Raw genomic sequence first — 11,156 nt, forward strand, 5'->3', positions numbered from 1 at the left:
GGAGACCTCGGCACGTGGCCAATAAACATGGGATCCCCACTGGAACAAAGGATCTCCACAAGCTTAAGAGCTATTAGTATAAAAGGCGCCTTGGCCTTACCGGGAGAACTGCCAAAAGGCAACGAGGGTGGGCTGATAGGTTTAATAATAGTATTGCATTTTTAAACCAGAGCACAATTGACACGGGGCCCAAAGCAGGTAGTTTTTTGTTTACTAAACCTGTTTGCTTTGGGTCAGGATGATTATTTTAATCGGAGCTTTGGCTTTAGCTTTGTTAAGTGTCACATCGGCGTCAAGTCAGACACCAATCATCACGCCTTGCTCAGGTAGGTGTGTTTTGAGTCACTTGAGTCCCCTGAGATGTGACTTGAAGAAAAAAGTGGATATGACACGTATACATGCGAATAGCTTTTTAGACGAACAATACATTTCAATATGTTGAACCTGACCCGGAATGCGGAGTTGAGCCGCCGGTACATCCAGTGCAAATTGGTTACAGATGAAAGAATCCAAGTGTGACGCACGGCCCATCATTTACAAATTACCTACAGGCGGTGAAGCCTTAAAAAGCGCGAATGAATGTGGCGAATTTTGTCCCGCATTAGCACCTATGGTGCCTGAAAAGTGTAAGGGTGTTTTAATGGCTAAAATGGGAATTTTTTAGACATTAAGCTCATTGTACGCAACATTCCAATACATAGCTATCTCGTCAAGTGCACAACAACTTGAAATATAAATGTTCGGTTGATTAATTTTAAACTTCATTAGCTCAGGTCACAACTTTCACAGAAAAATTTAAGCACCCAGAAGGTAATGTCGCAACTTCCTTTAGCCTAGTTCAGCTTGACTTAAACTGAACGTTACGTTCCGAGGTGACTAAAATAAGGACAATCTTTGTACAAACCGACGCCATAGCACCACGTAATGCTGAAATCATTTCAGAGTCGTCTGCTAAGAAATACAGTCTGTTCTTTAGTATCAGACCGAGCTTTTCTGTACTCAACTGCCCAAGAGATGATGAGTCGAGTGGCGACCCCGATTTGTGATGTCTAGGCACCAAGCTCCCAGAACTAACCATGCCCGAGCTGTTTACTATATTATTCTGCTTGAGTACAGGAAGTCCGGAGAATGATATCGTCACCATCCAGAACGTCGCTGTGTCCAATGTCGTGGTCGGACAAGAAATGACCCTAGATTACGATATCGAATTAAACCAAGACATCGACGGAAATCCCCAGCTCGTCTTCACGATGAAGTCCGGTGGCAAGAAGCTGCCGTGCATCGCAGACGTTGGATCATGGTTCGTATACACGCTTAGCCGGGTGGGAGGAATCCTACACTCTTAACGAAAACGTCCTGTAACTTACTAACAGAACACTAACGCGTTACTTGCCACAGTATCCAATGGGTACATAGTGCTTTTTCTATATGGTCATGCATAACCTAGCAAAAAGTTACGCGGGACAATGTGGATCTGTTGAGCGCAAACCACGACATTACACATTCAACACGCACATATAACACTTAGACAACAAACAAATTGAACAAGAAAACCAACGGGATGCATGAAGAGAGCGAGAATTACTTAGGTACCTTGGAAATACATCTGCTATATTTGCTTTTATAATCAGCAGCGGAAAATTCTCTGATAGAGTCAGTGGGCTTGTCGCAAAAGTTTAATATTCTACCGATAATTTTGGAATTAAGCGTTTTAACGTGCGCATATACAAGTCAGCATGTAAATTTCCGAAACCTTTTTAATCGTGATTTGTGGTGGAAAAAGTCTTGTAAATATTACGTTCAGTAATTCATAGAATTTTGGTAATATCAGTAAATGTTCAAACAAGCAGCAGTTATAAGTGCACGGTCTAGACTAGTAACGATAGCATGTATAGGTTCCGTACTTAGTGCCCCGACCTACGTACCGTTTTAGAAGCAGCAAAGTTTGTAAGGAGTTAGTAAATACAACCCGTTACAACCTTTTCACTAGCATCTTTGTTAAGAGTCTATACTTTTCTTGGGTGTAGCGAGAGCATCTCCCTCGCCTATTTTAGAGCGAAAGCTACACTATTCTACGTACGAACCCAAGAAACGCCTCGTTCCGGAAACCTGGCCTTTAGGCTCACTCAAAGTTGGATGCGGCCAGTGCCTATGGTGGCTGCAGCGTAAAAACGAACAGCGGCTCAAAATCAGCCTTTCGGGCTGCCACAGAGTAAGGAGCTGGCTGCATTTACTTCACTGCGCGTTCCCCCCAGGAGCGCCGACAGCGCCTAGCAGAGGCCGCGTGTTGTTTGTGGTGCAGCTGAAGACGCGATAGTTGCTGCTTCGAAACAACTGTCTTTCAGCCGTTTCATCCAAACCAGGCATAAAGGAATTTGACGTTGATGTTTGGGTTTTTATGGCGCAAGGCCGACTGAGGGCAAAGAGCGCCAAAGTATAACATAAAAGAAGATAGAAAAGGAGTAAGGCCAAGCAAGGAAAACCAAGTTATCGCTGGTCACACCTGGTTTAACCGCGTTTATACATGGCCATTTTTTTAAAGATGGCTGCTTCTAGGAGGAGCCCCTCGCATCCTGTAATTACGAATAAGCTGCGTATATTTGTTGTACTTAGTTAAAGTGACAAAGTGGTTTTTATTTTGTTTTATTACGCCAAACTTGCCCATTGAAGAAGCTAAAAGGCACCGACCAAATCGTGCATTTCGACTTCTTCGGTGCCTTTTAGCTTCAATGTATCCTTTCCGACCAGGCGAGCATTCTTGAAACCCTCGACTTCATCAACTTTTCCAGGGGACGCTTAAAGTTCGAAAGGCTTGCTCTGCTGCGCAAAATGATGAAATCACACCCGCTCTGCTGTAGCTTAGCGGGGAAACTACGAGTGGTGTTGACCGTAAACGCTCTCAACTAAAATATTCCCCTACTACAGGTCAGAGAAAAATTCCTGGTGCCGGATCAATACCGTTACGCTTTGTGTTTACAAACTCAAATCAAACTTTCTTTGTGCACTCTTGATACCACGTTAAATGAGGACGTTGCAGGAAGCGTGGTACAGAAAATTGGGAGATGAGGTTACGCAATGAAATTCCGCAATTAAATAACGCAAGGAAGTTACGCAGTGAGGTTACAAAATCAACTGCGTTTTCAACACTCATGTTTGGGAACGTCAAATTACAGTGAGTGGTAAGATGACGGAAAAGGATCGATGACGTGTCAGCGGAGACATTTGTCACGGGGTACTTTGCGGGAGAATTGTTGGCGAATATTCGCAAATGTCACGTGTGGCGACCACGTTTATGCCTCCGGTGCTTACCTAACACCACAGAGCGAACAAAGCGGAAGTGTGTCACGACAGCTCCACGGCACATACGCCATTGCCTGTCCGCCAGTTGCCAAAAAATTGTTGGCAACTCCCCTTTTACTCGCCAGAGTAAATGAAAGAAGGCTCCAAGGGAAGCGAGATTTCCTTATGTTGAGGAAGAAAAAGGAGAAAGAATGTCTGGCGCTTTACGTTTGCATTTATTTATCTCGATCGTAGATGTGGCGACGACGTTTCTCGCTTCCGACGGCGCGTTTCGACGAGCGGCGTGCGGCACCACCGCTCACCACCCGTTTCAATTTGGCGCCGCGGCGTCCTGGAAGCAGACGACGCGCCTCCGTTGCTATAGCGACGGGGCGCATGCGCAGAGAGCAGTGGAAGTGCGATCAAGCGCGAAACATCCCCCTCGCGAGGGGCACGATCAAATGCAGAGCATTTCCGGGGGCGCACGACGTTAAGTAGTTTGCGTTACGTTAATGTTGTTGCACTTGTGGCAACTGCTGACGAGAGAACGCTCGTCAGCAGTAATTTGAATGAGTCAACCATATAAGGCGCGTTCATAGCGTCCTATTCTGTGTCGGCTTTGTGGCGCAGTGGTTAGGGCACCATGTACGTTGCGTTCCGCCCGCAGGGTCGAGGGATCGAAACCGGGCGCCGGATAGTATTTTTTTATATAGTAAGGACAACGACGGTGCGGACTACGGACGTCAACGCGGGTTACATCGTGAGTTACTGAAATGCTCTGCATTTAAAAAAAATCGTTGGGTGTTACCTGGCGTGCTCCTGTTAAACAATTCCAAGACTTCTTGCACAAATGTCAGAGATGTAGGGACAAATGCGTTCATTTGTAAAGAGGTAACACTGAAGGGAGTTAGTGGAAAGAACATGATAATTTTAAGCTGTATGTGGCTCTAAGCTACTTTCGGCCAGTTCATGTTCTGCCCCTGTGTGAGGCAAACCTGTCCAATTTCATGTAGTTATTACTTCCAACGTCCACTTGCAGGAACTTGTGTACCCGCTGCAGAAACAAAGATAGGGCAACGAGATTGATACCCATTGTGCTTATCAACCCTACGCTCGGCCTTACAAATAACCTTTCCTCCACAGAGTCATCAACCCCATAATCTTGTAGAATGGGTTAAGTGGCTATAAAGAAAAATCTGCAACGATTGTATCCTCCTGTTCCTGTGGGGCTTTTCTAGCACTATATAAATATACCGCGAGATAATGTGCAATTTCAATGCACTAGTATTTTCACGTATAGTGTCCGTATATAACGTTTTAGCCCTGCCAAATTAAAACACACGAAATACTCAAAAGAGATATTTTATTCAGTCTATGTGGAGCAATAAGAAACAATACTGGGCTCAGTTATGGGTTCTGCAGAATCGACAGCTGGGCTAGTTGGTATCCGTCCATCCTAAACAGCGCTTAACAAAACAACCACGAGAAGAAGGGACCGTCTTGTGTCCCTTCTTCTCGTCGTTTTTTTTTTTTTGTTAAGCGCTATTTAGGATGGATGGGTTCTGCATTTTCGATTTCTGCAACTTTTTTATTTTGTGAAAAAAACTTGCGTGTTCCTTTTCTGCGTTTTGTAAGCAGGAAAAACAGAGGGTAAGAAATGCATGACACAGCGTTACCCTGGTATCATGTAAAATTGAATCGCTACAGTATTCTGCAATTTGAACCTTTTTGTATCACATATTGGGATGTTGAAGGCAATCTCCAAAAGTATAGTTTCTAAAACGCATCCTGTACAGATGGAGGCACGTATACAAAGTTGAGTATTCACCACTTCTGTCGACATCGTACACACGGGGCTCACTCGCTCGACTGCATAGGAAGCTTTTGATAAGCATGGTTGCCTTACAAAACGCTCGTAATGCAGCACGTACGACATGTGCGGTGGAACTGGCAAGGTCGAGCAGCAAATTGCAGCACCATGGAACAACGAGTGCCCAATAGCGGCGGGATCATACTCTAACAGTATGAAAGCGAAGATTTCTTCGGTAGCGAAATCACTGATCAAGGTAAGTGCTGCTCGTAGGAGCGACATTTATGTTCGCGTTACGACCAAAAGGCACTTTAGTGTTCATACTGCGGTAATACGGGCACCTCGAGCGTCATAGGTGGTAATCGGAGGAGCAAAAAAACTGTGGTTGATTCCACTGCCATGGGAATCGGTAAAACACCAAAGTGAAATGCGCAGCGAAATCTGCAGCTGAGCATGATTTATGGGTCGGTGGCTGTATAGTGGGTGTGCTTGGCGAGCGACGTCCTGCGGTTCGCTTAGGCAAAGGTGCACTGGCGTTATTCCCGTGATGGATATGACGTCAGTGAAATTTTGCTGTATTCCGCATAAAATACTTTCGTGTTAGAATATAAAACCCGAAAACGAACAACCCTAAGAATAACCTACTGTTTAGTACTAAAGGTTGCTTCCCCGCGAGAAGACCCTGTGTACAGGGGTGCACCCTTTACAGGCCGCTTGCTTCGTTGTACTGGCGTCATTTCCGTGCTCTATGTGACGTCAGTGAAATCTTGCTGTATCCGGGCATAAAACACTTTCGTGTTAAAAAGGTGCATGTGATACTACAGCACATCCCTGTTAGTCTAAAATGTTATGCACAATGTTTTGGCTCGAAGTACTATCTGTAAATCCACGTAGCACACCAAACAAAGCCGTACAAGGAGCAGGACCAGCTCATCCTCGTCGAGAGGGCAGCCACGGTCAAGACGACATATGGATTCCCTCGAATAGGGAACCACTTCCTCATGATCTTGTGATCAATGCTCCATAATAAACGTTCTCTCTCTCTCTCTCTCTCTCTCTCTCTCTCTCTCTCTATATATATATATATATATATATATATATATATATATATATCTTTCTCTCTCTCTCTCTCTCTCTCTCTCTCTCTCTCATTTCTGCATTTCGTGCAGGTGTCTTCGGCGTTATAAATTTGCGGCAGTTTTCATCTATATTGGCGTTGTGGTACCTTATAGTTAGGTTGACCATATTCCTGGAGGTAGAAAACAGGACAGACCCGCGAGGAGGGGAGCGTACAAAGGGCAGATTGCCGAGATAGGGCGAAAACATAATAATCCGAGAACCGCTTTAATTCAGAACTTTACATTTTGCACTACGCCCTCACTGCGGCCGAGGGAACAATCCCTGTCATACTTCATTTACGTGCATTCATTTCTTATTTCATTCATTCATTCGTTCCTTGGTGTTTTCTTTTTGGTTTGTTTTTGCGACGATTGAATTTTTTAAAGCAGGACTTCATCGCGCGAGACTCTGTTGCAAAATTTTAGCCTTTGTACGGAAAGTTCTGCCTCACAAGCAACATTGCACGCAATGTTGACAGCAGGTTAATGCCCTCCTCCAGTTCACAATGATAAAACCCACTCCATAGAACCCTGGTTCCAAGAAAACACATAGCCGGCTTCGCGGCACGAGAAATCTTAGCGCAGTGTGAACACCCCTGTTGTCATCTCTTAAAAGATTTGCACCCATCTCTCATCGACCGAAATACCTGAAGATATACCTGAAGAGTTCGAATCTCCTAGTTTCTTGTCAATTTTTTGTTTAAAAATGGTCCCTGGTAAATATTGCCCTTCAAAGTCGTCTTTGGTAAAAAAACAACAAGGTGTTTTTCGCTAAGAATAGGTCTAAAGTTTACTTTCTTGGTAAATATTTGAAAGTACTTTAGTTGATATTTCGAAAATATTTGTAGCGAGTCGGCACATTTTGGTCTTGTCAACTTGCTTGGCGACAATTTTGAAACTATGCAGTCCCACGAAAACGGGACACGATTGTCTGTTTGGAAAAAAAGACGGGACGGCAGGAGCGCGCGGCCTCAAAAACAGAACTGTGCTGGAAAAAAACAGGACGTCTGGCCACCTTACTTATAGACCAATTAAAAACAAATGTAGATTTACCGCAGCAATTAGCGTAGGCCAGACGCAACTAGACCAGTTTCGCGTGAAACCAGAATTTCGTGATGAAGTGTCGTTTTTTGCATTTTTTTTCAGGACAATAAAATTCACGTTCAAATCGAAGGCAAGAACGGCAAGAAAACGTTGGCATGTGTGGAATTTGACATTAATGTCCAGACATAAAGTTATGAACAGTTGGTAAAGCTTTGAATTTTCTCTGATACGTACAATACAAAAGAATTAAATGAAATATTTTCAAAGCTGCAATTTAGGGTGAATAAATGCAACTGTCATCTAGCCGAGCTTCTACACGTTGTTTTTTTTTTTCTGCTGCTGCCCCTGAAACAAAGGGCTGGCATTGTATAATTGCCAGAAAGATATCAATCTGCTGCTTCTTTTTTCTTGGGTATCGGCAAAAGACGCTGCGCCAGAAAGCACATAAAGCTTGGCGTTCAAAACCAGAATTTTTTCTCAAGAACGAAGAACTCTGCTCTCCCCCCAAGAGCACACGAATAAAAAGTCACACGAAACACGACCGAGTTGCGTTTGTATTTTTACAGCGTCAGTCATTGACGTCTCAGTGACCTGCTCCGAAGTGGGAAAATGGCATACCGAGCTACGACGTAGCGACGAGCCTTGAATGATCCTGATGAGGGCGAACAGGTAACGTTCAGGGAGACTCCAAAGCCAGGCCATTGTGGCTTGCGCCGAGTCCTCGGAAAGCGTCGGGCTTTCCAACCACATTCTTCATGAACGATGACATGGGCTGTTAACAGTAGAGTTCTCCAGAGTACGCCCGTAGATGCTGATGTAACTTTCCCGGTACAGCATATATGGGCGCCATAACAGCTCACTCCATGAAGCTGGTCAGGGGTGCCGCATGTGGTCCGGTATATGCCTTCTGCTCTTGTAAAAATCTGGTCGGAGGTGGTGTGACGTGAACACCCATGCCCACGGTAAGAGCAGCGGTCGAAATCGCCGGTCACAACAGCGGGGATGTCCGGAGAAGCTTCTTCCATCTCCGAGGCTCAGGGCCGGAACCGTTGCCTATCTCCACTGGGGACACCACCATTCTCCTGATTAGTGCCCTTACCAGTGGGGACTGGCAGGGAAAGGAGGGGCGCTACACGCCCGCGGAAGGTGAGGCGCTTCTCCGACGGGAGGTGGCTGGAGGCGTTGGAACGTATGTTCTTGAGATGTCTGGCTCTGGAGGCGAAGCATTGGCGCATCGCCCGCTGCCGCTGGCGGAGAGCTGGGCGTCGGCGGTGGGCTGCCCGGGAAGACCGGGTGCGGACCCTGGGTATCTGGGGTGGCCAGATCTGTTACTTCCAGCGTCTTTGGCTGAAAGCGTCAAGTACGCGCAGTCCATAGCCTCGACCTTCTCTTCCTTCCTGTTCGGATCGTAGGCCCGTGGCATGTACCCCAGCGGGGAATGGCAACAAAAAAATGACGATGCACCAGTAAAATTTAAATTACGCGTAAGTTGTATTCCTTCTGATACAGGTCAGTTCAGTAGAAATCAAGCCAGAATTATTGGGTAATTCGGTTTTTTATCACAGTTGACTTTCGTTCATTGCCCGCCACTTTTTGCTTTTCTGGAAAATAAGTAGTACCTGTAAGCTCCAACAGGAGCACAGTCAGCCAATAGGCCCTGGCCAGTCACCCTTGTTGGTACGGGCCCAACACATCGAGGTCATCAGCAGCAGCATCACATTCATCAACTTTCCGCCATGGTCAGGAATAGCAGTGCCTCCCGGCCTGCTACGCCCTATCCGGGCACAGATTCGCATAACAGAGCAGTTTATTGCCATTTATGTTCCCGTGGGCGGGGTGGCGTACAGAACTACGGCGTGAGAGAATGAGCCTTGAGTGACCCTGCTACCGCAAAACAGGTACTTTCAGTGCGACTCAAATCCATGCGACCATAGCTTCCGCTGACTGTCCTCGGAATGCGTCGGTCCTACCAGTACTGCTTCCGTGACGTGTGGTCGGTTCAGTAACCGATGGAGTCCTCGAGCGGATGCCCGTGGACGCTGTTATATGTAACTTCCGGAATAGCGTCTTCGTGCGCCTTTGGGGATGCTCCAAAAGGCTGGTTCTGGTCCATTCTATGGACAAGAACCAGAACGCCCGGTCCATTCTATGGCTCCTGGAACGACAGTGTGGTCGGTGCCTTCGTGGGCCGGCACGAGACGAGCACGCTTCACCGCCTTCGACGTTTTATTGTCGTCGGCAGCGGCGTGCGTCGGCGAGTCTCGGCGGGCCGTGATTACAAGCAGCCGACAACCATCCGGGGAATGTGCATCGACCTCATCTTCAGCAACTTTAGGGTTCATCTACTACAACAGCCCTTGACTTTACATTTCACAGACCATAAGGCGGTCATAACCAAAGCGGAACGCCAACCACAGCTTGACGTCACCTACGTTGAACGTGATGATGATAATGCTTAAATAAAGACAAACTCATACCACGTACAACGTCTCTCTCTCTCTCTCTCTCTCTCTCTCTCTCTCTCTCTCTCTCTCTCTCTCTCTCTCTCTCTCTCTCTCTCTTAATGCCTCTCCACTCTAACGCCCCCACCCCACTCCAATAAAATTACACCATCTTCCCGTAGGGGAACCCTGAGTAGTATGCGAAACAGCCATGGGGTCAACGCAATTTCCCATTTCGTTGTTCCGGTAAGTGAAAAGTGTGGTAGTTACCATGGAAACCAAATGATAAATATAACGGTAGCTACGTACCTGAACCTCACGGAAAGGACGAACTGAAAACTAATGGGCACTTGAATCGACCCCATGGCTGCTTCGCATACTACTCAGGGTTCCCCTACCGGAAGATGGTGTAATTTTTTTTATTTTATTAGTCTGTGTTGTGATATAGTAATTGTTCTTCCAGAGAAAAGTCCCTCATACTCTTTATACTTGCATATTTTGTGAAGGGCAACGGCATGTGCCCCGTGCACGAAGTTGGGCTGCCCAGCCCGCTCACAAGCATCACTGCTCTCATGTGTACTTTTCCTGTAATAAAGATTATTACTCCAGTAAAATGTCGTTGATTCGAACTCGGTTGATTCAAACTTCCGGTTAATTCGAACTCACACCCTGGTAACTGCACAACCCTGTATATTTCAATGGGGGAAAACTCCCGATAATTCGAGAGAGAGAGAGAGAAAGCGAGAAGAAACTTTATTTAGCCCAAACTGGTAAAAAAAAGGGGTGACAGGGAGGAGGTCACCTGACCTTCCCCGTTAGATGGCGTCCATGAGCCCGTGGGCCCTAGCGGCATCTTCCGCCAGCTGGACGAGTAGTTGTGAGTCGGGGTGAGAGCTGAGCAAGGCGACCGCGTCGGTATCCAGAACGGTTAATTCGAACTACGATCCCCTGGTTTCCATCGCTCCTCGCTGATGTCGGCCCAGAGTGATTACAATGTGTTGCAAATCCAAACCGAAGCAAATTTACTAGAGATGCAAAGCAACGAAACAGAAAAACAACAGCGTGGCGCGCTAGGCTCCTGCAACAGCTTATCTCGGCTCTACAGAGGGCGCCGCGCCACCGGCCCAGTGCTCCGGCGCATGCCATTATTATTTACGAAACAACATCATTTACGAAATCACCTGCCACAGACGTGTAGCAGCGCCTAATTCGCGATAACGAGTCCAGAGGTGACTTCTTTGTGTTCTGCTCGCGCAGTGTGGCGTGATTTCCATTCATTCTAGGACCCGCCCTTTAATTCGAACTCCGCTTAATTCGAACAATTTTATGTTCCCCTTCGACTTCGAATTAACGAGCTTTTACTGTATTATTATTATTTTTAAAAATGCGCACATTCCAGAAGTGCAAAGTACGTATGTGTCGAGCTTTGCATTAGAATACTAGGGAAGCATCGTGGATCTCATA

At 46.3% G+C, this 11,156-nt stretch overlaps 1 protein-coding gene across 1 annotated transcript; it reads left to right on the forward strand.

Annotated features, from left to right (window-relative positions):
- The first annotated feature begins 238 nt into the window (after positions 1 to 238).
- On the forward strand, positions 239 to 8,663 carry LOC144142974 (uncharacterized). Its single transcript, XM_077674801.1, has 4 exons — positions 239 to 326; positions 1,117 to 1,300; positions 5,204 to 5,345; positions 8,367 to 8,663. The coding sequence occupies exons 1-4, from the start codon at positions 239 to 241 to the stop codon at positions 8,661 to 8,663; spliced, it is 711 nt and encodes a 236-aa protein (XP_077530927.1).
- The last annotated feature ends 2,493 nt before the right edge of the window (positions 8,664 to 11,156 follow it).

The sequence above is a fragment of the Haemaphysalis longicornis genome, unplaced genomic scaffold, assembly GCF_048455015.1.
Source record: "Haemaphysalis longicornis isolate Haplotype H1 unplaced genomic scaffold, Haemaphysalis longicornis Haplotype H1 scaffold_6, whole genome shotgun sequence".
NCBI lineage: Eukaryota > Metazoa > Arthropoda > Arachnida > Ixodida > Ixodidae > Haemaphysalis > Haemaphysalis longicornis.

Excerpts from the sequence above, each read along its gene's own strand:
- LOC144142974 (XM_077674801.1), top strand. The coding sequence starts at position 239 with ATGATTATTTTAATCGGAGCTTTGGCTTTAGCTTTGTTAAGTGTCACA. Across the intron at positions 327-1,116 it reads AATCATCACGCCTTGCTCAG|GAAGTCCGGAGAATGATATC; the intron begins GTAGGTGTGTTT and ends GCTTGAGTACAG. Across the intron at positions 5,346-8,366 it reads TAGCGAAATCACTGATCAAG|GGAAAGGAGGGGCGCTACAC; the intron begins GTAAGTGCTGCT and ends GGGGACTGGCAG.